This window comes from Channa argus, chromosome 13 (genome assembly GCF_033026475.1).
Source record: "Channa argus isolate prfri chromosome 13, Channa argus male v1.0, whole genome shotgun sequence".
NCBI lineage: Eukaryota > Metazoa > Chordata > Actinopteri > Anabantiformes > Channidae > Channa > Channa argus.
This window is the reverse complement of record NC_090209.1, coordinates 12,032,644-12,060,378: the sequence shown is the minus strand read 5'-3', so window position 1 is coordinate 12,060,378 and position 27,735 is coordinate 12,032,644. Positions and strand designations below refer to the sequence as shown.

Below are 27,735 nucleotides of genomic sequence, written 5' to 3'. Positions count from 1 at the left end.
ATTACTGCAGTAGCTCAACAATAACCTGGGTTATGAAGCCTCTTCGCTGACTCTGCACCAGGATGATTTTCAGTGGGAGGAAACAAGTAAATTCCTGTTAGTTTTCCTCTTCAACTCTACAAAGAGTGTCCGATAGCAGCTCTGGCATTTCTAGAATAAGGAAAGAAAATAGTAAAATTCCTACTGCTATTACTTATTAAAATAGATTTTGTGACATTTTACCACCACAGTCTTTCCAGGGTGTCAATCTTAATTATAAATACTTTCTATTAGCATTAGTAAGTGAATGTAGGTCTCTGTGTGTGTAATAGCGCTCGACCTGTACCATCCACGTGCTGTATGTCGCAGCGAGAAGTTGGTAATAATCAGCTGTCATATTTCATAAATTCAACAGGTGAGTCTTCTATTTTGTAGCTATGATACTGACCCCCATCTTAAAAATTCCCTAAACCTGTGCACCCCTGAATATCTCTCTCTACCTCAGAGCAGTTGTCCACATCTATGATAGGTGGCCTGGGGGTGGGTCTATATGTTAAAAACACAGTTTAGGGAGAAACAGAGGTTTTACGCATGACCTTAGGCTGTATGATAGTTTAGTGCTTTTAGTGTTTGTATGTGTGTGAGTGTGTGTGTGAGTGTGTGTGAGTGTGCGTGCATCCATTTGTGTTTGTAGAAGATAGGAGAGCACAGGAAGTCAGAGGAAAATAACAGGTTTAAGGTGAAATTCCTGTACCTCCCTCAAGCAGCACCTCTTTGTGGATGTTCAGACTTTCTCTTTGGGATGTAATCTGGCTTGAACAGGGGATCTGACCTCCAAAGCATCAAACTGAGAGGTTTCTTATACATAATGATTTTGCTCTCTATCTCACACTCACCCATGCATAAACAAATGCACATAAACACTCAAGAGTGCTTCCCCAGGTGCGAGTTTCTCCTGAGGGAAGGGCTTTTGTGTGCTGCCATCTCTGTAAGCTCACTAAATACCCTGATAATCTTGTCAGGATGTCAGGATCTCTCCCTCTTACTTTTTTTGAATATTTTTTTAAACACACAGACACACACAGAGTTTTTCAAAGATTTCAAAGTTATTTAATCTGTCAATTTTACTATCTATTTTTCCAAATTGACCTCAACATTAGAGTTTTTTACTATGGCACTTACATCTGGAGTTTTTATATTCTTGATCAGAAAACCAGAAAAAATCTTGAACGTACAATATCTTGTTGCAATGCCATTTGAAGAAGCAACAGAGATAACTGATAAAGAGTAAAATACAGGCAGTGTGACTTGAAAAACAGCAACAGCTTGAGGTTTACTGAATCAAAGCCATGGCCTCGCTGAGCCATTCCATCACAGACAGCAAACGAGAGAGAAGTCTACAGACAGTGACTGAGTCACACCTGGCATGTTGAGACAGAAAAGGGAAGATGAGGAAGTATTTGAGCTTATACATGTACTGTATCTAACCTTTCAGTGTTTTAGTAATCACGTTAAAGGTTACCACGCATCCTTGCCATGTAAAATTTAATGTGCTTGCCCAGCCAAACAGGATCAGCCCATTTTTGGGGGTTTATGTTACAAGGAGAGCATGTTTGGGATTTTGAGCTTGAGCCAGAGAATTAGTGGTCGTAAACGAGAAAGCACTAAAGTGTCATTTCAATTACACACCCAAGAAACAAAAGTAAGTGCTTATTGTTTTCAGGCATTTTATTTGTGTACTTGAAATGAAATAAAAAAAGAGGACTCACAAAACTACGTTCGACTGTATTTTTAAGGTTTTGAAGAGAGACATGCTCAATAGTCAGATAACAATACCAGACCGCTACAAGTGGAAAACATTTAACCACCACATTGTAGCATGACAGATATTATTTAATGAATTGGGGATGTCAGTAAAAAATCAATACCATGCCAAACCATACTGGAACTAAAGTGCTAATATAATCAAATCCTTAAATAATATTAAAGCAAAGCTAATTTTTAAACATGCAACTACAATAACCTTAGGGCACTGGACCGCATGATCACTTATAATGCCAGGACTCATGGTCCATTATCCCTGCAAGAGGATGCAAACTCAAGCATTTTGGTCCCAGATGACTATTGCTTGAAAGGGAGGAAGTCCTGTCACTCACATTACAGATAACAGCCCTCTAAATCACCACCATCATCTCCACATTGAAGCGGACAGAAGACCTACAAAGGTCATTTAGGGTAAAGGTGGAGTCAGGAAAGCTGACTGGCTGCCAAGCTTCAGATTTGCAGGTCTTGGCTGTGCTTTGGTATTATCCAAAGAGGGCTTAATAGTTTCATTCTGATTGAATGGACACACACATGGCAATATTCTGTGCATGGATAAGCACTGATGTGCAGGTATTTACCTGTGATTACAGAACCAGAATTTAAAAAAGGATTGTTCTACATTCCTGCAGGTTTGCACGAGCGATTGTGTGTGTGGCCGTGTCTCACAGTGTGTAATGAGTGTGTTGTGGGTGGGGAAAGGGAGCTTACTTAGATGAACTGCCTTATGATCCACGCATCAGGTATCTAACTATCTTCACCTTAATACAACTTCAAGACAACCACAAAAAAATAAAAAATAAAAATCATGAATAAACTTGTCTGCCTAATAGTGATTGCAAGTTGTTCCTTATCTCCTTCAACCACCTCCTCCTGCTCTGTCTGCCGTGGCTGAAGAGGGATCCCTGGGTCTTGTCTGTCTGCAGCTTGACTTGTTGACAGTGACAAAGCTATTCTATCACTGCTCTTCATTTACTTTCGTAAAGGTGATATTGTGCACGGTCTTTAAACACTAATATGTCAGTGTCAAATTAATCATGATCTATAAGTGTCATAAGCATTCGACCTAGGTGGAGAGTACTGGGATGGTTTTCACAAGTAGGGTTTTCTCATTTTCTTTTATAAAAAGGGTTTCTTTTATGTGCCTTTCCTAAAAAGTTCAAAATGTTTTTTTAATGTTTTTGTTTAATATACTGCACAACTTGGTAAAATCCGAGAATTTTTTTCTGGCAATTAAAAATAATTGTTTTTCCCCCATCTTGCATTTTTACACACAGATGGCAGTTTAAAAATGATTTAAGTTTTGTTTCAGGAGGTTTTAAAATAGATACAACAAACAACCTTCTCAAATTTCAGTGGTCAGGTGTTATGGAGGTACCAACTTCTCCCCACTCATGTTCAACCTGGTGGAACAACCTTTGACCTCACAGACTGATGATGCTGACAGCTGGCTGAGGAACGGCCTCGGTTAGACGCCTCTACTGACCTCCAAGCTGTGGTTCACTGGTCAGCAAAGGCACATAGCATAGCACAGCTACATATATGTAGGACATACCTACATATCCAAACACTAGCCGAATGCACACAGAATCTACATGTACCTTCAAACAATTGGAAACAACCACACACATACACACACATGCAAAGTCGAAGTGAGGGAGTTAGGGCAGTGGTGTACTGCCTAGATTAAACTATTTTACAAGGTTTATGTATGTTCTGGAAAGTAAAATCTACCTACAATAAACAGAAAAATATTGCTATAAAATAGCTTAAGTTTAATGTACAAATGAAGTTTGCTTTTACTGATGGAATGTGTCCCATTAGAGGTTAAAGCCTCTAACTTTTTTTCTGCAACAACAATTTTCACATACAGACTAAGTATGATACAGAATATTACAAAACAACTAAATCAATAATTTCTATTTCCTCCCAAATGCCTAAAGAAACTCAACATAGTAATTAATTACAACTTACAGAGTTTTGTTGATAATACAGATGTTTCTTCAGGCGACTTACAAAACTATATGCCATCAACTTGTAGTAATTAATGTGTGGGATAATAGTTGTTTACACTAGAGATTCAACCTGGCACACAGTGCAGAAAAGGTGGCAGGGCAAGCTCAACCATTTTATATGCCGTTGGCAAACAAGCTGATATTTGCATGCTATTTTGTTTACCACTGAAATAAATGTGAACAATGTAACATTATAAACCAATGCAACTGGGCTGTAAACTGTAATTATCATTATTGTAAAATTATGGACACTGAGAGGTGTCTACCATCCCAAGGTTAATACTGCCACATTTAAATTTTCCAATGTCACTTTTATGCACTGTGAGAAGTGTGTTTGGGTTTGAAGTGTAATGATCTACCTGAAGATAAGTGAACACAAAGAACAGCAATGTCAGTTTGTGCAGGCTAAACCTGTTGTGGTCTTAGCTGTAGAAGTGGAGCAAAAGAAAACTTGCATTACTTTTAATCAGCCAGTATAATCTGCTATTTCTGCTGCACTGCATTTATGGGCTGTTAAAGCCCAATTCCTACAAAATAAATCCCCTACATGGCTACAGTCTTAACTGCGAGAATGTGTTGTAATAGAAACACCTGCATCTTGCACCTTGCTTGTGGGGGGATCTATTATGTAGTCATCCTTGCCTCCATAGTTGCTATAGTTAGGTTCCATGCTTTTCTCAGGTCGTTAGGTCGGTTGTGAGGTTAGTTTTGGTAGTGAGGAGAATGTGGACTTGAAGGTAGAACCACAACAAATCAGAAACAGGAAAGTTAAGCACAAACATTTCTGTGACATGTGCAAATGTTTTAGAACTGAACATCTGCTGCCGAATTTCAATCCCCAAACTACTTTTTTCTAGGCAGTTCGTCTATAGTACACAAGAGTGGGATACTTACTGACGTACACAATGTAGAAATACAAACAGTGTTTACAGTGCAAACACAACAGGGGCAAATTAAAGCCATTGTCTGGTTTAAACCTAGACAAGACCTCACTCCTTTCTTCAAACACACACACACACATACAAACATATTTCTGTCCCCACTTGGAAAGCCTCTCAGCTTCATTTCACTTCATTCAGTACAAATAACTTCACGGTGGGATAAAAGCTTAATGTTTCCAGAAAACCTCTTCCCCCTCTCAGCTTCACTCATTTGGCCCCATGGTGTCCTTCACTTTTTCCGCCATCCCCCTTTTCTTGTGCTTTCTCTCCAAAAGGACATTCTAATTTCATTAGACGGGGGGGGTGGGTCTGGGAGGCCAAGAGGGTAAACAAAGCCTCTGTAATCAACAGCAGGACATACACAACCACAACGAGCCAATCAGAACACAGTGTCCTCTTGAATGTAACCGTGGCTAATCTATACAAATGGACGCTCAGAACTCTATCTTGCCAAGTCAAACTCAACACTTAGGTTTGTGTGGAATCCAAAATGCAGCCTTAGACTGGGAGTCAAGGTTATCCATAAGAAATACCAATCAAAGTGAACATGCATACCTGCAAATACAATGATATACAGAAATTCAGGCCGAAACACAGATCCCTGGCTATTTGTCTATCGCCGCTGTCATCTCTGTTTGTTCATATTAGGGAGGGCTCACTTATGGACAGGATATGGGGATTAGGTCTGGCCTTATTGTGGAGTAGCTACACACCGCTAAATGGCTCCCATCTGTTCCCCCATAGAGGAGAGCTAATACACGTTAGCTGCACTCGCGATGTACACTGCCAGAATAACAGCAGTGGATAGATGAGCAGCACAGATACCGCTAGCCACAACACCACTCTGCGCTAAAGGCTAATGTGCCTGGCTTATTCTATTAGATCGGGATAAGCAGCACTAATACAGAAAAACTTACATACACACTTTATCGTGATATCTGATTGGAGATACTGAGGCAGTAGGCTACCCACAGGACTGACTCTAGGTTTACCTTGAAGGATATGTTAGGGCACAGCAAGCTAAAATCTGAGGAGAGGTGGAAAGAACAGGAGTGATGGAAAAAGACAGAGAGATGGAAAGAAAGGGAGAAAGGGGGCAGTGTGGTCTGTTTCATTACGGTGAATCCTGACACTACTGCATTCTCAGCACACATGGACTGGATTAGAGGCTATGTGGGCTGCTCCGGTACTGTATAGCTCAGCAATGCTCAGAACTCACTTGTAAATGCACAAGCAATCATAGCTAAACACACTAATGTATTGAACTACAGGAAGACAAACAATTTGCTCACACACAAGCCTAGGACTCTTAATCCCAAAAGTAGTGCGAGGGCAAAGTGCATAACTACTAAGACACTGAGGTTAGAGACAGAATCTGCTTGTGATGGTCCACCTGTGGATTACTGGGGGAAAAGAATGAGATGCACTGGAAACTATGAGTATGTGGTACCATGCTGCCTTGTTTTCTCTCCTACTGCAACATAAATACATGACAACCCGTCTCGTTTCACTTTCTTTACCCGTCTCTTTTACTCTCAAATGTACATTTGGAAGTCTGTCTTTTTCTTTGTCTCTCTTTGTTTTGCACACATGTGTATTATCTCCAAGCGAACCATAACCCTCCCTACACAGACCTCTTTTCATACCTCTGTGTTCAAAGGCATCCTGAGTCTATGGGGGGGCTTCAATATAAAACTCCCCAAACAGGAATTATCCTTTATGACTCTGCATTCTTCATTTTATGCTTTTTTCAGCTTGCAGCCTTAAAACAAACTTCATGACTGTTCTGTGTTGTATTGTAATTAACTACCCCACACACTGGCACACAACGGGGTGGGGTAATGTGGTAAAACTTTACTGCGACTAAAAAAAATGGGGCACGGAGAGACAGACTTGTCCATCTCTGGTTTTTCTCACTGTGTCGTTTTTATCACCTCCGGGCCTTGGTATGCTTGCTTTAGGCTGATGGGTGTATATAGGTCTAATATCACACAGTAACCTATATAGCCACACAGTGCACGCACAGCAAATGGCCCGACCAGCATATGAGCCCTTTACAGAAAGTCAGCCGTAACCTGCTGAACCAACTGAGACCCTGAAATTCATAGGCTATGGGAAAAGGAGCTGTGTTCTATTACACTTTCTTCTGTGAGAGTTGGGAAATGTTGTGGTTTTTGTGGTACTATTGCTGTTCCTGCCCCACTCAAGAAACCTATTGTGCAGATGATTATTAAAATATCTTAAGCAACGTACTGCACAGTGCCATAGAGCATATTAAGAGAACCAAATAATAAAAAAGAAACTTAGGAAGAAACTTACCGTGAAAAGGTTCAGGGTTCTCAGGTTGGTGCTCATCAAGCCCATATTCCTTCTTCATCGTCCTGTAACAAAAACAGGTAAAACAGGTGTCATTCTCCCTCATCATCTATTCATTAACCATCAGTTTACATCAAAAAAATGTCAGTGGCAAAAGATGACTTCTCTTTAAAAATGATTAACTCTAGTGCATTGGTTTTCACTTTACAAGGTAAGTCTCATTGCTTAATCTTATGATTCTCCTGTGGCTTCAAATCAAAACATCTTGTCTCTCATGCAGAAAAGCAGTGTATGATATCATAAAATGCTTTCCTCAGTGTGACTGTTAGGAACCAGTAACTAAACACACGAGGTGTATCGTTGGGGCTGAAACTGTGCAGACAAGAGCCCTGCTAACAGGAAGGCTAATTCACTCAGACACTAACATTACGATGTTTAGCATGCATTTGGAGCTCACTACAGCCAAGCCTTTGCCTGCATAATGCTAAACTAGGCTCCGACAAAGCAGAGTCTACACTAAAGCTACACCAGAGCAAAAAAACAAAAAAAAACAAAAACAAGGATCTTGGCTGCAGTCCACAGTGGCTTTGGTTGGACTGAGTGGTTGTGACAAGCTTGGTAAACTCAGTAGGCTACACCTAAGCAGCAAAGCTATACATATAATGGCCTTTCAATGGAACATGTTAGATGCTAAATGCTAACATGCAATGAATGGCTGTGACAGGCCCTCTAAACAGAGCCAGACCTATAACCACTCAGTCTGCCAGGTTAAACACAGACACACACAGAAATGCACATCCACACAAACAGGGCAAATACCATGTGCTACTTCTCATAAACCTGAAGCAGGCAACATGTTAAGGCTTAGAAAAAAAATGAACAACCTAAAAGAAAAGGTTCTATAATTCTGATAAACACTTCATAGCTGTTTTCTATTTCCTCTAGAAGCGGCAGCCAAGTATCTGGCAGTGGTGCTGGCATGGCTAAACAAGAACAACATGAGCACAACATGCTTGTCAAAGTGCACACACTCCATGCTGAGACACAGACCTGGGGTGCATCCCAAGAGGCTAAATCCACTTTCTGTACCTGTTTCCTCCAATTAGATTTCACTTGTCTACTATGATGGACTTTGTTAAGTACATCGAGTATAGTCAGGAGTTGGGATGGACCCACTAATTGTACCAGTGAGCTTTAAATATTATGCAGTTGGGCTTCTTGAAAAACCTTGAACTTTGTTCTGCCATGTGTGTATCCAAAATTCCACTGCATCCATTTTTTTCAGTTTACATATTATTTATGCATGAAAAAATAAAACAATGCATGCATGATCCCTGTTATTCATGGCACTAGCTGTGCCTTGGAAATGCACTGCAGTCTCTATAGGTAAGGCCTGCAGACCCACTTAATTATCATTATCATCATCAATCATCCTTTGAGTGGCATTTGTAAACCCAGCAATGCACTAAACCACTGGCCACACTTGGACAATATATTTAAATGTAATATTCAAAAGATGGGGGAGAGAAGGGAATAAATAAAGAATGAAAGAGGCAGGGATAAATCATACAATGGAGTAAAAGAAGAAACAAAGTTTTAGATAAACAAATGCCCCAAGAATTTGGTGCACAAGTTTTAATTCATTCCATTAATTAGAACTACACATGCAGCACACCCAATGTTTGGTTAAATGACCCTTAGCCCGTTTTGCCTGTTGCAGACACTTTGGGTAGCCATCAAAATCCTTCTGGCATAACTCTGGCTGGATATGTGACCACTATTCTTGGCAGTATTGAGTTCAATTAAATTTGTTGGTTTTGTGATACAGATCTGGCTTTTAAACACTGTCTACATATTTGCAATAGAGTTGAGGTCAGGACTTTGGTAAGGCCATTCCATAAGCTTGCTTTATCTATTCCAAAACCGGCTTTGATGTGTGTTTGAGGTCAATGTCCTGTTGGAACAACCAAGAGTGTCCAATTTTCTACCATCTAGTTGATAATTTGAGGTCATGCTGAAATATTCTGAGGTAGTTTATTATTATTCCATCCAATCTTTGCAATGCAGGAGGTCCACTAGCAGCAAAAGAGCATTAGACCATGTTGCTTCCCCCTTGCTACCGTGCGTAACACTGTTCCCTGGGGATTGAATAACTCACCTTTACTCCTCCAAACATACCTCTAGTCATTTAGGCCAAACATCTGAAGCTTTCTTCTAGAAGGTTATTTCTATGTCAGTGTGTTCTCCTAAAAACTTTAGTCAAGCTTTAAGGTTGATTTTTAGGCACCGAGTGCAATAGCAGCCTTTTGTTGCTAGAACGGGAACAGTAACTCTGCTGTTCCAGCAGTAACCAGTTCATGGTAGCCCTGTGCCATGATGATTCTTCAGTTGTTTTTGACCTTCATAACTAATGTCCTCTCAGCCAAGTAAGATATTTTAGCCTTTCTTCCAGACCTTGGAAAGTAGCTACACCTCCCAGTACCTTGTTTTTATTTACAATTGTTTGCACTAATGATCTTGAAATCTGTCATTGTTTAGAAATGGCCCCCAGAAACATTCTTGTGTAAATCCACCATCCATGTTCTCAGATCTACACTGAACTCCTTGGACTTTTTCATTGTACTGTTTGTTGGTTAATCCAATGATGGCTGTCAAATCCTGACAAACCCTTTTTATGTTGGCGGAGAGAAGCCACCAGCTGTAGTCAATCAAAATCACTAGTTAGGAACTTGGGCTTGGCAAATTAAAATACATTAAACACCACTGGAATAATAATCTCAGAGGGTGTATATGTAGTTTTGACCCCATATTTATAATTTTAACCCGTGTTGACGACAGAAAACCCCAAATAATCAAAATCTTGTGCACCAAATTCTTGAGGTTTTCTTGTATATTCAATATTACCATGCAATGTTGTCATGACAGCCATGTCCCTGATGAGGGTATGTAACTTTTCATTTGCAACTGTGGGCACACAGTGGAATATGCTCTTCTTTAAAACCTATTTTCATTATTGCCGCAATGTTGCATTCAGCAGTGTGAGCCATCACACTTCTCTTGTATAGACATAAAAAAAAAGTAAACTTTTAATTGGCCCATATTTCTAAGCTTCTAATTTTGTTATTCCCTACATTCTTAACAAGATTTCCCAGTAATACTAATAATACTTTTTAGTCCAACTTGAAATGTTGAAATATCCCTTGCAGACAGCTACTGTTTCATAATTCAAACACTATAAACAGTGCTGCAGTAAAACAGCATTGTGTAAACATATTGATGAAAAGATATTTGTATAAAAATAAAGGGGAATTATATGTGATACTAAAAAGTGAACAATTGCAGCTCTGAGTTTAATATTTAGCAAAACATGGCTGCAGGCTTCTGCAATATACCCACAACTCTGTAGAAACATCACAGCTTGATATTTTTTTAGCAAGTCATATGTTTAACATAACATAACCTAATAACTTCACAGCTAGAATATAAAAGTAGCCTCTGTATGGCCAAGGTAGTTTTTGTGTTAAGGCACGTTCCATGTCAATATTCCCACTAAACTCATAAACTCACAAACTCCCATAATCTTAATTTGTAGATCTGTAAAACATTTTGTAGTTGAAAATAATGCAAATGTTCACATATTGTAAATATATATCACTGTGTGCTTGTGCGTGGGAGATATTAGAAACAGGGAACCCCCTATGCATGTTTGATTTTTATTTTAACTACAGTTTCAGAAACATTTTAAAAAAGGTTGAATCGTGCAATAGTGCATGTCAAATAGAACAGATGTGGGAATGTAGACCTAGCTGGAAATTCCCAGGTATTCCTCTTAAACCCCAAAACACATGCACAAACACACACACACATCTTTCTTATAGGTTGGAATCTCCCCAGTCACTACTTTTTGACAACAATTGAGCGGTGATGATTATATACTGCTTTCAAATAACTAGAAGTTTTATCAGCTAATGGCAGAACAGTGAAATCATCCCTGACTTTGTTTGAAGATTCTCCCGTTAGCAAATTTATCTAGGTACTAGTATCAACAAGGACTCAGCTGTGCAACACCATCTCCACACGCACACCTGGAAGCATGCACGTTCACACGAAGACACAAATACTTTGTGCTGATAACAACAACAGTTTGTTCTTCAGCTGTCTTCAAACACATTAAGTTTGTCCTCAGGGCAGCTTGGATATGATACTCAGATAGAGAAAAGGAGCTCATATGATGGATGAATGATATATAAACTAATCTCACATACAAATCCCATCAATCAAAACCCTCATTTGACAGCTTTCACCTTTAGGCCTCTTATCTAAATGATATGAATAACTGACTTGGCAGGAACTAATGAGGTTGAAGGAGAAAAGACAGAGGATAAGACAGAGGAGGAATTTTATGCTGCAGAGTCTGACCACAGCTGACGGAGATGGTGGAGATGACTTTAAAAACATGAACACAAAAGTACATGTTAACTTGTGTAAAAGAAACCCAAGCTATAAACTGGTCAATATGGGTGAGTGTGTGTTTGTCAATTAATATTGACCTGTTCCATAGAGGGCCGGTGGTTGGCATGAAGGGCGGGCCCTCTTGGCAAGCTTCGTTGATGCACCTTTGCTGGATGCAAGTGGTGAGTATGGTGTGGATAATGTTGGAGATGGATGTGATCTTCCTCATAGGTGTCTGCTATCAACTTCATTCTATTCTGAGTCTGCAAAAGGGGAGATAAACAAGGATATTTATAACATATTCTGTAATTACAGTACACCATGAATACACTTGGCTATTTATTTCTGAAACATAATGTTTTTTGTTTCGCAAAATGGTTTTAGAATGATTAGCGAAAAGATATTTGGATGGGAGTAAAGTATGTTGAAAACCATCAAAGATGATAAAAACAGTGCCACTAACAATGCTTGACAGGTCATAAATTTGTTTAGTTGGGATGCCTGATGAAAATATCGTAAGTCTGTCAAATGTAATTCATATAGCAGATTATCATTTAATTCGATTAGGCAAATCCTAGTAAGAACAGTTAGCGACTGTTTCATGTAGCTTAAGCCCACAGGCATTCTGGCTTGGGTGAAGCAACCTTATTATAGATGTCAGTGATTAAAATTGCACTCAAATATGCATTTTTTTTTCTGCATGCCTGTAAAAGGTTAAGTAAGACTATGTGTGTGTCTGTGCTTAAGCGTGTATTTCGTTAAGTGTTTGTGGAAGAGGCTGTCATACTGCCAACATCATTGCTTTGGAGAGTGATAACAGCCTAGGCTGACTAACATTAACAATCAGCAGAACTCCAGTGAGACCAGCTGTCTAGGAGATAGACAGAAACAGAGTGGGTGCAGATACATTGACAAGCTCGGCTTTATTCCCTTAACTGCAGATACTTCCCCTAAGGGAAGAACAGACTGCAGAGCAGAGGGTTGGATTGCATATGGGATGAAGATGATTTGAAGGAAAGATATGCACACATCACTCATCCAAATGCTGTGGCTTTCCTTGTTTAAATGAGAGACAGCCATAGTAGTAAAGGAGACAAAGGCCTAGAGTCAGCCTTGATAGAATAGGGACAGATAGTGTGACAGAGATGGTAAATACAAGTACTCTTTTTAAATACATTTTGAGCTATTTCTGCTTTACTGGGGTATTTTCATTTTATTCATGACATTTTAGGGTGAAGTATTGAACGTTTTCGTTACTGATAACATTTAATTGATAGCTTTAGTCAAGTGAGTTTATTTATATAGTACTTCAAGAAACACCAGTGGTTGACTAAAGTTCTTTACTGGTATGAATAAATTAGATCATACATCTGATAACTGTAATCACATAAAAATGCTAAAAAGATGGTGCAATACATAAAAAAACATAAAAAATACATGAATACAACAAATAAATGAAATAAAAAATACTATCCAAAAAGTATTGACTATATTGAGAAAAAACATTTTGTGGCCAACAATGGAAATTTTTTAAAATGATTGATTTTAACTGTGTGGACGGAATAGAGCGAAGTAAAAGGTCAGCAGATTTGAGGTGTCTGCTGCATGTGGAACAGGAGCTGAGGAGCTCAGGGATATAGTACGGTACCAGACCATGCAGTGTTTTAAAACAAATTAATCGATTTGTACTTTGATAGTAACAAATTTAGATCGACCTGAAGCATTAGCTCTGTGCAGTGATACATACTAACATACTGACTTAAGTTTATCCAGCATGTTGAATTTGTCATCTCTACACCCCAATTCTAATGTCTGAGGGACATGAGTATGGTTTCATACATCTATGTATGTGCTCCATGTTTACGAGCTGCTTTTTTTGTTCAACATCACATCTTTAAATGACAAAAATTACATGGCCCATTTTATTGATTACTAGAAAACTGTCTATGTCATATTTTTCACAATTGAAGGTTACAGCGCATATAATTTAATATAATTTTCTGCTTTTTAAAAGTTTAGCTTTACTGGGAGCAGCACAGTGGTGGAGTGGTTAGTTTTGCTCCATCACAGCTAGAAGGTTGTGGGTTCCTGTCCCCGGCCGACCACGGACTTTAGGGGGAGTTTGCATGTTCTCCCTGTGCTTGTGTGCACGTTAGGTTAATTGGTGGCTCAAAATTGCCCATAGGTGTAAATGTGAGTGTGATTAGTTGTCTGTCTGTGTCTCTCTGTGGTGGCTCTGAGATAGACTGGCGACCTGTCCAGGGTGTACACTACTTCTCGCCCAATGACAGCTGGGATAGGCTTCAGCCCTCCTGTGATCCTAAATAATATGAGTTTACAGATAATAGCCCCCAACATTCACCTTTTTATTTTGACTAATACCAGAGATGAAACAAGTGTTGATGATTTTCAGGTAAAATGCTCGAAAAATAGGTTATTGAAGTCATTCTCTCCTTGAATCTGTTCATTAAACTTAATGAGAACATTTTATTTTTATCTAGAAACCCTATTTATGAGACACATTTGGAACAAATCAAGATTAAACCTAACATCCCTGTTAACAAACACATCAAGTGTTTTCATTCCGGTACACTGTTTTCTTTGTGGAATATTTGTAACTTTGTACTTAAAGGACAATTTAGAGTGTGCATTTAGTACTTTAACTTTATTAAAGAACTTATGCATGTTGTACTAGTAGTTCTTTGTAGTGTAGTACTCCTTTGGGCAAGCACTTGCACTTTTACTTGATTATAAAAATTGACACCACTGTTTTTACAGAAGCCATTGGACTGGAGACATCTCCATCATGCTGAGATAAGAATTGAGGCCAAGTGACTGAAGTAACAAGACACCCGGGATCACAGGAGAGGATGTGGCTAGTCTGAAAGAGGTTAGCAATTAGCCTAAACTGGAAAGAGTAGGTTAGATAAGGTGAGAACATTGACACTGTGGTGAAAAGGTAAAAGAGAGACAAAGATAAAGATGAAGAGTGGGAGATGGGCTCAGACAGACACCAGACTAGTACTTAGGGTAGTTAAAGGCTAGGTTGGGGTGTCCAGCCCAACATGACCTCAGGTGTTGACACTAGCAGGTGTGACTGGGTGGGGCTGGCCTCAGTGCAATAGTTACAAAGGTGACACCTGTAATTGAGTTTACAATCACTATCATATGCAACACAGCTGATAAAATCACAGTAATATAACACAGTACATTCTGTATTGTAGGTGCTTTCACGTGGACTATTCTAATGCTGTTTAACTCTCACAAAGGAATATTTTCAAAATTAATTTGTGGCCAAGGGTCAAAGACGCTATTGTGTGTTCAGTCCTTGCTGCTAATCTAATAAGAACCATATTACTTGTTCCTGTACATATAATTACAACCATATTTGGTAGCCTAAAAAGCCAAGCGTTTGTGAGTGTGTGCATATGAGCTTAGTATTTAATGACCTGAGACACAAACATAGATGAATGAAGTGATGGATTGACTCTGGACGAGTCTGACTGTGCGGTCACCATATGTGGCCGTGCAGTTTTTTTCAAACAGACGTACATACACTTGCAAAAACAGACACATCCACTTCCATCTTACAGATATATTTCTGTGTGCATGTGTAATAAAGGTGTGCATACATAAAACATTCATGTGATGGAATGTGTGTTTTAATTAGTGGCTTTGCCGAGTAAACAGTCCAGAAATGGCCTTCAGGCCTGATTGTAGATCAGGCAGCCTGGAATAGACTAGAGAGGGGAGGAGCAGAGTGGAGTCAAGTGGAATCAGAGGAAAGAAGAGGAAAGAGAGTAGAGGAAAATGGAGAAGACTACTTCATTCATATTTCTAACAAAAACAGAATCTGCCTGTACCGTATATCAGTCTGCGTTTGTATCAAAGTGCAGCTGCTGGTGTAAACATGGCAGTGATGATCCCGCTGCTGTGCTCACAGCTGCATCCCTAACCTCAATCCAATCCCTCGCTAAATCACACGCCTGTCTTGATTAGAGCAGGAATGTTTTAACACATATGGACACGGAAGGCTTACAAGAGAGGCGTTAAACAAACTGCTGCAGCTGAGGAAAGGCTGCACAAAATAGTTATACATAGTCCTTTAATCATGTCTCTAGATTTATTTATGTGCATGCAACATAGTCATGAAATCCCAGTAAAACATACTAGTGACACAGTATGTAGGCAGATTGCTTTACATAAGACATTCTCAGTGGCACATCTCTGAAAACATGAAATCTGTCTTTTCAGCAGAAAGGCAGGATGGATGCTGGAGTTTATTCCAAACAGGGAGGAAACAGGGAAACAATGAGCAAGAAAATCAAAGAAAATGGCACACTTTTGAAGACACCAAATTCATCTTCTCTTCACTTCAAAGCACCGCTGATGTTTGGCCATCCATCACTAGATGCTTCCACTCAGAGTGCTCCCACATGGGGATACATTTGTTCTGACTCTCTCCACAGGAAGTCTAAACACTACACTCCTCGTGTGTGTGTGTGTTGCTGTGTGTGGGTGTGTCTTTATGTGTTTGTCCGTGCTAGGGCAGGCCTATGCCTCAAAGAGAGGCAAATTGTTTGAGAAAGGAAAGTTTGTTTTAGGCTGCCTGCTTTATGCACACACACACAACTTCCAAAAGAGAGATTTGGGTAGGTCAGGCAGGCCACTGCTATCTGTAAATCTATCTGCTGTCTACAGATCAGCTTTCTCCTAAGAGACCCCGAGTTCCATAATTCTTTGGCATTTCCTGATCAGTTTCCTTCCACCATTGGCTGCTGAGGTCCTGAGGAAGGCAACCTTTTTATGATATGTGTGTCAGTGGGTCAGGAGACAGAGCGTCGGTGTTTGACATGTTGAACACAACCTCCAAAGAGCTCATTCTGGGGAGTGGAAGAAACTCAAGTAGCACAAAGAGGATCTGCTTACCATACATCCTCTTTAACATTAATAGGTGACAAAGTTGCACACTGTCTGGGCTGTTGAGCTGCTGTAGCATTGCCATCGAGCACTGGTACAGAGTCAATTAGCAAAACCAATCTCCCAGTAGCTGGTTCGATCCCTGGTTCCTCCGGGCACACGTTGAAGTGTCCTTGAGCAAGACACTGAACTCCAACTTAGTTGTTCCCGGTGAGAGTTGGCCAGCTGCATAGCAGCTCCCCCATCGGTGTGTGATTGTGAGTGCGAATGGGTGAATCAGTGTAAAGTGCTGTGAGTACCAATAGGTAGAAAAGCGCTAGTGCAGGCCGCGCAGACCATTTACCATTCCTCTAGAATCTCTTTTCTTCTCCCTTTTTTCCTATTGTTTCCACCCCTCTGATACAAGCCCAGAGGCCCCATCACTGCAATTAGTGCTCATCACATCATCAGGTGGACTGTAACTGCTGGTTACCCAACGGGAAAACATGACGCATCCAATGGCGATAAACAGATAATAGGCTTTCCTTGAAATTCCTCGAATGGAATTGCACCCCCTAGAAACTGTTTACCGTTTACGAGACATGAACAAACATAGGTTCGCAGTTACGTGCATACTCAGCCACTTCATCTGTTGACTTTTAAATGCACTATGTTTCCCAGAAGCCCCTGTGACTCAGGAAATCGTGCATTAAGACTCCCTACTGTTGCCTTATTATCGTTAACATTCATATTGGCTAAGTCACTGATGTGGTCTGACCAGACCTTAATGACCTGCATACTTTCAGGAGCCTCTGGCCATATTGAAACCAGGGGCAGGATGGGAAATACTGTAGGTGTGTGCCTGAGTATGAGTGTGACTGTGTGCTGGGATTTACGTCTCTTTGTCCACAAGAAGTCAGACAGAAAAGTCCACAGGTGACTCACGAATGATACCAACCTCTGTCTGTGACCTGAGAATATGTAATACCTCTGATTGCAACATGCTTGTTAATATCCTCATGTGTTTATGTGGCTGTGTTTGGGATCACAGCTTCTGCTTAACCAGTTTGGCTCATGATGACTGAGTGCAGTAAGTGTGGTTTCATGAGAGAAATTATTAACCTCCATCTGTTCCTGGTTCAAAGTTCCTGGTGAACGTTCTAAAGAATTAAGACATAAAAACACCTGTACACCATCTTGCTTATGACTTTGGAGTTTATTGATTTACAATATTTTTTTCATCAGTTATCTGGGGAAACATCCTGTCTTTCCTAAGTTTTAGAATATAAAAGTCTGCCTGGGAGGCTTTAATACAGGAAAGGCTTCACCATCCTGCAGCAGGTTTAAATTTGTAGTCCTGCTTTGATTCACAAAGCCAAAATCTGCCCTGAATGGTGACCACAAAGCAGGCTCCATTTGATTCATGTGAAGGTCAGTCAACCCCTTAGACCAGAAGTGCTGTAAATTTAATTCGTCATTTATAAGCACATATAAACAGCTTGTGGTTGCGTGCGGTGGATATACCTGCTGTTTGAGCTGGTGCATGAGCCTGTCTTTCTCCCTCTTCAGGGCCATTACTTCTTCTTGGGCTTTTTTCCGTTTAGAGGAGGACAACTCAAGCAGAGCGATGTTAGCATCTTTCTCACTGATGGCTGCCAGCAAAGCCTGCTGCCTGCATGGGCAAGAATTGGGGATATGGACAACATGTTGCTAAATGTAAGGAGGAATCAGACAAAAATATTTTAAAACACTCATAGCAAGTAAAAATAAAAAAAGTTTAAATGTGGAAATATCTAGAGAACAGGCAGGTGGACAGTACAGTGACAGAGAGACACAGCACCCACATGTGCAGCTGTGGGCCCTTACGTACTTACTGTATCCAGATGCAAAGGCGCACTTACTCATTCCAAAGCTCCTTAAACTCAGACAGAGAATCCACAGAAGCAAAGCAGACATCTTTGAAGTGGTCTGCTAAGAGCAGTATTAGTAGTACCTCAGTGTGACTCATGGGCATGTAATAGTGTGAGGGAGGGTAGGCTGAAGAGGATGTGACATCTTTTCTCTGTCACTGCTGGTTGCCTCAGTGTGTGGGGGTGTGGTGGTGGGGGGTAACAAATGACTGTTCGCAGGTGCAGAGAAACTACTAAGCTTCTTCACACACACAACCGGACACACAAATTTACACCCACAGGACTCAAGGGAATGCGTTGCGTAACCCCTGGATCAAAGTCTGAGTCTTCACAGCCGACTGGTGATGACTATCCTCATCGTCAAGCAGGATGTTGTAAATTCAGTGCTGTGACAAACACAGATTCTATCCGCCCCCTTCTTGTAAACACCCTCGGAAAGCACAAACATATTCTCAGGGATATTCAGGCACCTCCTTTGGTCATTGCACACTATAAATAAAATAGAATGAAAAAGATGATGGGGAGACTAGAAACACACATTTATTTGTACAGTTTAATTTATTTGTGGGTCCTTTTGTCTACGAAGTGAATGACATGGCAAGAGTCTCAAACTCACGGTAGGAGAATTTGAAAATTAGGATGGTGTTAAACCGACATGGTAATGTGTGGTTTTCTGTGAGACTGGGGGTAAAATTAGAGGAGGGGGTAGGGTGCAAAATGAACTCTTAACACAATTAAAAATGACATCCTATTCTACTTTGTGCTCTTTTTACACAAAGCCCATGCAGAATGAGGTGAGGCTAGCCTGCAACGCCACATTTGGTGTCTCTAGCAGAATTATCTGCATAACACCTCCTGATTTTGGATTCTCCTTTTGGGGAGAATAGCATCTCCCATTAAGGAGGCCTATTAAGGAGAATCTCCTTAATAGGCCTCTGTGGTTGTATGTGTTTGCATGTTGTATTTGTGCACACCTGTATTAATGCATGCGCACTCTGACATGTATTAGAGTGAACATTAGAGATGCAATGATTTTCTCCCCACCACTGGTATTGCTTGTAATGCTCAGTTTAATGTTAAAATAAACACACAGACACACACACAGACACACACAAAAATCACAGATCTATCAACAGTGTGGTGGACTTTTAAATCTTTCTTTGAGTGGTCCCAACAAACCTTTTACATTTTGCTGTAAGATAAAATATGTTGGCAATCTAAATGGGTAACATGTGAAACGGGCCTATTCAGCCCCCCAAAAAACACTTAAAGCCCCTAACCTTTATGCTTAAAGGTTAGGGGCTTAACCCTTACTCTAGTTTAAAAGGGGAGACTTATCTAATCTGTGAATGCATCTGAAAAACCCAAACAGAGATCCATCTTACTCTGGCCACCGCTGAGACCCTTTATCAAGTATTGTTACACTCACATTTATCAACTTGTCTCTGCTAAATGAACTCATGAAAGACATGCCTTTGGATATAAAGATAATAATAATGTGATACTTTGTTGATTCCAGCAGGTGTTGCAGACGGTGTTGTGCTGCTTTTCTTTACTGCAACTAAAGAAAAGTTGTCTCTATAAATGTTTCATTTCAGACATAGTCTGTCAGCAGGATTGTAGAACTCTACAAGTACACTACTTTTTAAAACAAGCCCCGTACAGTGTTTGTCTGTGAACAAAAAGTTTTGCTGCTGTCTATGAAAACATGGCGCTGCCTGAATTTCTTAGCACTGGCAAAGACTTGAGAATCCAAATTGTGTTTGACCCTGTGATATTCTGAACCTAATGAAAAGTGGCCACCATGGTTCAGTGCAAGCGTAATCACTTCCAGTCTTTTAAATGAACACTGCGGATTACAGATGTTGTCTCCTGTAGGGTGTTCTCTGAGTAGTGCCGCTGTGTTTTACTGAGTGATGTCTTCCTAAAACAATAAAAAGGGGCATTACTATGATTAACCAGCCTGTTAACTATGTCTGCCACATCCTCAATCAGTGACTGTGTGCACATGGTGTGTGCTGATTACTATTACTAACAATGTTTAAACCTGAATCATAATGGAGTTTTAATCTAATTTGAGTGGCACTCTGGCAGCGTGCATTTGCATTAATCTGGGAGACAGGATTCATCTTTCAGAAACATACAAAGACAAATACTTGTATTATACCTGCTGGCTGACCTTAGGTGGGTGAAGCCCCCCATCCCTAACCCATATCCTTCTTGTTTCACTCCATGCTTAACTTAGAATTGGGTGTTTGTAACAAACAAAAGATAATCTTCATTTCCTGTCTGATTCAAAGGGTGACAACGAAACAGTTTATCATGACAAACTTGTGATAAGTCTTCATATAAGTCAGACCCTATGCACTAATATGTCATAAGGTCCTCCAATAAAGGGACAAATAAATCCTGCTTCAGGATCGTCAGTGATAAAACTCATCTACAATAAACTATGCTCCCATAAAGAGCTGGAACATTTAATTTTGGTTTTAGCAGGAGAACATTCAGTGCCGTAAAGAACAGTAGAGGCTGGACTGACATCTTATTTATAAGGATGAAATTCTCAGCTGGGCTAAAACATGTGATTCCAATTGAAGTTTCATGGTCCCTGGGACATATTGAGACATTCAGATCAACAGAGGTGGGAGATGGATGGCTGAAGTACATGACCATGCGATGAAAGGTGAGAGGGAGAGAAGAGGGGGGAGAAGATAAGAAAATTAGGAATGCAACAAGTGGAAGAAGAGAAGACACGAGGCAGTAGGAGATAATTTAGGACAGTGGAAATAAAAATGAGGAGAGAAGACTTTGATGAAAACATCTGAGATAGGGCTGCTGTCAAAGGACAGAGACTGGCTGATGAGACAAATTTCTGTGTGACAAGGGGTTAAGATGGGGTCAAGAGTGAACATAAACGCACATCCGTACATTTGAGCAAGCCGAATTCAAAGAAAGAGGATGTGAAGTGGTATGTAATGTTGCAGTGAACAGGGAGAGGCACAGTAGAGCCATAGGTCATGAATAAAAAGAATAATTAGATTTCAAAAGAAAAGGCAGAAAAGAGGAAAGTATGGGTTGACCAGGAGTAACTGTCACCTGTGCTCTGTGATAGAGAAGAGAGAGGAGTAAAAGGAGAGGACGAAGGGAAGAAAGAACCAAAGCTATGGATTTAGAGTCCCAGCCTACCCTAAATCAGCTCAACGCACTCCATGTTGTTATTCCTAGGCGTCATGGTTGAGGAATATGTGTTTATAATTTTTGTTATGACTTACTTGAAATTATGAGTGTGGAGAGTCAGTTGGACAGAAACAGATGCATCTATGTGATGCCCGAGGGAACCATCAATACTGTCTGCCCCTAAGTGCAGAGTGTGTGCGTGTGCGTGCATTTGGTTGTCTGAGCACTCGTGTGCTTTCATGTCCTTATACTATGTGCATGTGTGATGTATTTCATTAGCAAGAACATGGGGACCCTACTAATATCTGTTCCCAGAACATCCATTATGAGACTTCTCGTTTGTGATCGTGCCTTAACTGTCCCATTCTACAGAAACTTTCCACAGAAATTTTATGGCTGTTCCTTGATTGTGAGTGTGTGAAGGTGCGGCACAAGGCCGGGGGCCCCTGCCTAGGCAGTGCTAGAGGCCTGTGGTGAGAGCAAGCAGAGGACATGAGAATGGGGCATGGTTGTGTGACACTGTAATTTATGGCCTTGGAACACTGTGTTATTTACAACTCAGGAGGTAAGGAAAATGTCTATTTCAAACAGAAAACACACACTCTGACTTTATTTGGTAAGCTTACTGTAAAGCCAGTTGAGATGGTAAATCTGTGTTTCAACTTTAAATGTGGGTTAAATATAATTTTATGAGGTCCAACTTTTGGCTACCTCAGGTGGGATCAGCTCTTTAGTAACTTGAAGTTGCTAACCTGCAGCCACATGCCAGATCCACCTATTACCTACTTCCTTCTGTATGCTTGCCTGGATTAAAGCCTTTATTTATCTTAATCTACAAGGTAGGGTTTATCCATACCCACCAGAAATAAAACTAGCATGCCTGTCTTGTTTGAAAATTCATGTCAACTCCAATATCCCTCTTGAGCGGTTATATTAGACATTTCATAGTAATCCTGAGCTTCAAGCAAGAATGCTAAACTTTACATGCTAACCTTGAGCTGTGCTTCCCAAGAAACCTCCATGACAGCAGATGGTTCTACCAGAACTGGGCCAGGTTGTGTGTGTTTTCACTTCACTAATAAAATATACAACCCACTTACTCTGCTCACCCCCACTCCCAGACTAGTGGTCTGGTCGATGAGAGGGGTGTGGGGGGTGCGGGGTTTAATTGAAAGAGTATGTATCAGTTTTACAGCAACAAGAAGGAAAATACGAGGGGACAAAAATCAACAAATCTGCCAAAACTAGCCAAATGTTTAGAGTGCGAGCAGGGACGAGGAGCGATGGCTGACTGCTCCCAGAGATGAGCAGGAACAGACTTCCACTGCTGCATTCCTGTCAAAGGGGGAAGGGGGGGGGGACACAGTAAGACCCAGGGAGAGTAAAGAATAAAGAGAGCGACACAGACCAGGTGCTTGGCTGAGTGTGTGTGTGCACTTTTCTCACTGTGAGATGAAGAGAGCCTTTTAACTTTATATCAAAACTGTCTTCACAATATCAGATGTCGTCACGGCAAAAACAACATATGAAAGATACAATAATTCAATTTAAACTGAATATAGGTTTGTTCGACATTGTGGAAAATTTACGTATGGGCCTTCAGTCAAGGCTAAACAGGTACACAACTACTGATAAATATTACGAATGGACTACACACGTACTGTACAGACAAAAGAATAATTATTTTAAGGAATAGAAGCAGGGCGAACAGACTGCATGGTTCTATCCAAATAATAATAATAATAATAATGATAATAATAATAAGTATAAGAAGAAGAAGAAGAAACAAACAATTGCTTCAGGTACATCAGGTGTGTACAATGACTTGGCGCTTCTGCGGATTTTTCACAGTGTAACAGTTTGTTCGTGTCGGTACAAATTCAAAACTTCTGCTCACTGACCTTATCCCACAACAGCAAGGGATTAACTATAACTCCTGCATTTCTTAATGTACAGAACTTTCGTAACTACCGATGGTTTGAAGCTTCCCAGACATGTAGGGATTAAAAAAACGATATTTATCTATATATTAGAAATGTATTATACAAAAGCTAACAAGGGTTAATAACATATCTACAGTACTTAAAAAAAATTGCCAATATAATACAATGCAACTATGGAAAAAAAAAACAAATCAAATGAACATGTACAGGAAAAAGATCTAGTTTTAAAAAGCAATGACTGCGATTGACCTCCCAGCCCTGTGTTAATGCAAAACCATAAGATATCAATATTATCATTTAACTCCTGGAATGTAAGCAAATACTTGTATTCCCTAAAATATCAAAGTTCAGGCTGCCAACAGTCTGACAGAATGACTAGTGGCGTTACATGTCCTTAGCTTCATTGCATCACTTTTTGAGGATCAGTGAGGGGTCAGTGGATTCCTGTTGTTGTAAAAATCTACTGGGATAATTATGTCACCGGCAGCTTTTTCCCATTTGAATGACCTTGGAGATCTCCATGTTTGCCCGTGCATGAGTGTGGGGGAGTGTACTTCTTTTTGTGTCAATGAGAACAAACCTATCCATGTCAAATTAGTCAAATTCTCTACCAATCTCCAAAGCTGTCTGGCATAAGTTCCCCATACACAGCGTCAACCAACAGGATGATCTCTGACCCAAAACTTCCAGGCACCCTACCAACAGCAGAACAGGGTTTTCCTTTCCGTTAAAGAGGAGGATTGTTTTACTGTCTTTTCAACTGTTCAGCTGACTGACAGTGTCTCCCCAAGGCATGAGAAACAAGCCAGGGTGCTGAACTGTACCGCACATGTAGGGCTTCCCTGCCTCAAGTACATGCACACACACACACACACACGCACGCACGCACCCACACACACACACACACATGCTGTACAACAGCTGGGTTGTTTAAAGCACCATGTCATCTGAGACAGAGGTGAGGGTCACAGAAAACGTTGAACTGATCCAGTCACACTACTGTAAGAACACACACATACAGACGTGCACACACACACACACACACACACACACACACACACACACACACACACACACACACACACACACAGAAAGAGCACTAAGGCCTCAGTATAAACACTGATGAGTTATGTACCCCCTTACCTGCTTCCCACAGGCCCTCCCTACAATTTTTTTTTTACATGAAAGATGAAACTACACAATATGTGGAAAAGGAGACTGCGTTTTATAAAGGTCACATTAGATCCAAATAAACGTAGAGCCACCATCACATGTATATTCTGTTGCTTTAACACAGGTCTGTAACTAATAGTGGCTAAAAATACCTATGTGGCATATTGTAAATATTTTACTTTTATTTTTTGTACAACCAAATATCCAAGATCCAAGATCCTAGGAAACAAATCATCAAATCTGACAGTGACAACATTTTTACTTAAGTAAGTGACTTATGCAATAAATGTAAACCCACAAGCTGACCGTTTAAACAAATTAATGCATTTGTGAATTGAATGAATGGATGAATGGGATGAATCACGGGTCACCAACATGGTGCCCGTGGGCACTGCAAGGACCACATGAGTAGCCCGAGGGGCTGTTCTAAAAATAGCTCACCATAGCGCCACTTACCAATGAGCTGCAACTAATTTTTTTTGTTGCTATTCTTTTTTAAATCACATTAAAAATAGTTAGTGATAGTTTTGACAGTTTTGATAATATTGTGAGAAATCATTAACATGATTCGTGTCTTCACATAGATGAATATCATTAATTTAATTAAATATTAATAATAACATATAATTAACGGTAAATTGAGCAAATTTGTTATTTCAAAAGTGCGTATTAAACTGGTAGCCCTTCTCATTAATACCTAAGTACCCATTAGTACCTCAGAAGTAGCTCTCAGTTTCAAAAAGGTTGGTGACCCCTGGGATGAGTAAACTATCTATCTACCTAGTTATCAAAGGTTCAACATCATCTTTTTATTTTGTATGTTTTACAGTGGTTGCACATTTTCAGCAGCTTATTCCGACCGCTGTAAAATATTACGGAAATTTGTTGCAGCACAGCAGATTTGCTTCAGAATAAAGAAAATGTCACAAAGACCAGCTGTGTATTTAACCTGTTTAAAAACAGCCCACAGACGTCACAGAGGAACAAGCCAATCTAGGTTTCAGACTGAGCTCACACGTGAGTAAAGGAGATTTATTATTGATTTTACTGTCTCACTTGGCATCGCTGATGATACACTAAAGTAAAGAAAATGACTGCAATGACCCTTTAGACTGTATTTGCATATTACCAAATAAACGCACCTTCCATATGCGTCGAAGCATGTGTCCTCTCTGTCTTTCCCCATAAGTATTGGTGCGAGAGGGGCCACAGTTAAGCCTCTACCCTCAACAGTGAGTAATGTAACCTGAAAATACCAGGGTGATACCTTCACTGTTGCATCATTTCAAATGAAGGGATCTGTATTGTCTTGTGTGTTCCACTGTGTTAAAATAACCCTCTGTCTAACAGTTCATTAGGTATTTAAACAGGAAGGCCTCCACAATCTGATGACTTCTTCCCTCCATCGCTCCTTCTGTGCTTCCTTCATTTGCTAATCAAAGAGAAGAGTCAGTCATCAGAGGGGACAATGGCAACAACTCCGCCTCTGACTTATACCTCTCTATCATTCCCTATTTGGCTGTGTCATACTCGTTCCACAGTGGGGCTAAATATTAAGTTCAAGGAGGTTATGCAAACATGTTAAAACAGCCATCCTTGGCCTAAGTATTACCTTGAACCCTTCAATTACCCGCCTTGCTTTCCTCTCTAACCATTCCTCCAGCCTGTACGGGTTCTCTCATTCTGGTCATCTAACTGCAGCCTGGAAATACTGCGCACACACATGACAAGGGGCCAGAAAGCTTTAAAATATCAGTGGCAGACAGTACAACATATTGGCGCACTATTACACACACTTAGACACACACAAATGTGCAACCAAAATACACACGTACTGTACAGACAAACCGTTGAAAGACAGGTCCAGAAAACAGTGGGAGCGAGTACCCTTGGTGTATTTTCTCTGTGTTCCAAATGTAGGGACTGGCGGTGGACCACAGCTGAACCGCAGCTGACATGTGGTGGAATGGAAGGGCACCACACTTGCTTCCCTTAAAGGAGCCATACACACACACACACACATAGGTGATTTTAGGGTAATACACACTCTCTCTCTCTCACACACACACACACACACACACACACTGACATACGAGTTCAGCAATTTCCTGGATAGCACTGTCATGTCGATGGGAGTCCATGTTTAAAAAGTGGTTTGAGGTAGAGGGACAGATCTGTATGGGCTGTTTCCCACAATGCTTTGCCAAACAATTACACAACCCAATTAATGTGGTTACTACGGCACAGCTATGACTTTACTCTGTGCAAGTTTTGTGCTCGTTATGTGTGTAAGAGAGAAGATGTGTGTATGCTCCTTTGGCTTGTATTACACTCAGAATTATAGCTTTCTTTGGAGCTTGGAGTGGTCTATTTCCCGTCAGTGTGTAAAGGACACGCAGGGTCACACTAACATTCACCCCACACTCCATCAGCCAATCACAGTTATTTTCAATCACAGCCACATGAACTCAGCCATTTAATAAGCTGCATATCTGGAAAACTACAATGCCCACAATTTGCTGTGAGTCCTCCCAGTAAAGACTTCTTTTTTTTCCACAGAAGAAAATCTAAACTTTAAATAAACACGAGGAGAGACGTTTTTAAAAGTAAAAAAAAGTTTTGACACTTAATTATATGGAGTAAAATGTTTTTTCGCGGTTACAGCTACATGTATCCCTAAACAGTGTAGACCGCTGAATATATTCTGTCATGCTCTGTAATCCTTTCAGGGACATTAAAACAAAAATAGTGCTCTGATGCCTAATGAACCTGTCTGTTACAATTATTTTTTGTTGTGCAAGAACCTTTTAAAGATTGTGACCAGTTGATTAAAAAAAGACATCGCATTGCGTTATAGTGTAAAAATACACCATTACAAACCGTAAAAACTGTTCCAAATCAACATGCGGACAATGATCTGCTGTGGCGGCCCTGAACACACGGGATATGTCGAAAGGACAAAAAAAACCAAAAAAGAAGTCAAACATTTACTAACTAAAACCATAGAAGTATAGCAACATCTATTTGACTAACGCAGGTTAAACTACTCTCTCTGCCGAGTTATTATGACTCTAAACTTTAGATTCATATATCAGTTTAGTCATGACAT

The 27,735-nt window shown here is 40.3% G+C and overlaps 1 protein-coding gene across 17 annotated transcripts in view; it reads right to left on the bottom strand.

Moving 5' to 3' along the window:
* The window catches only part of LOC137139756 (ERC protein 2), a 139,882-nt gene that overhangs the window by 24,877 nt on the left and 87,270 nt on the right, over positions 1-27,735 (bottom strand). For 14 of the 17 annotated variants that reach the window (XR_010916388.1, XR_010916389.1, XR_010916390.1 and 11 more), the window contains 3 exons: positions 17,948-18,095; positions 11,623-11,787; positions 7,076-7,137 (listed from right to left, as the gene is read on the bottom strand). Coding sequence is in view for 12 of the 17 variants with exons in the window: in XM_067527453.1 (XP_067383554.1) it covers positions 7,111-7,137; positions 11,623-11,787; positions 17,948-18,095 (340 nt within the window). In the remaining 5 variants the exon portion in view is untranslated. The remainder of the gene's footprint in view (positions 1-7,075; positions 7,138-11,622; positions 11,788-17,947; positions 18,096-27,735) is intronic. The other 3 variants (XR_010916391.1, XR_010916392.1, XM_067527463.1) reach the window with 1 other exon arrangement.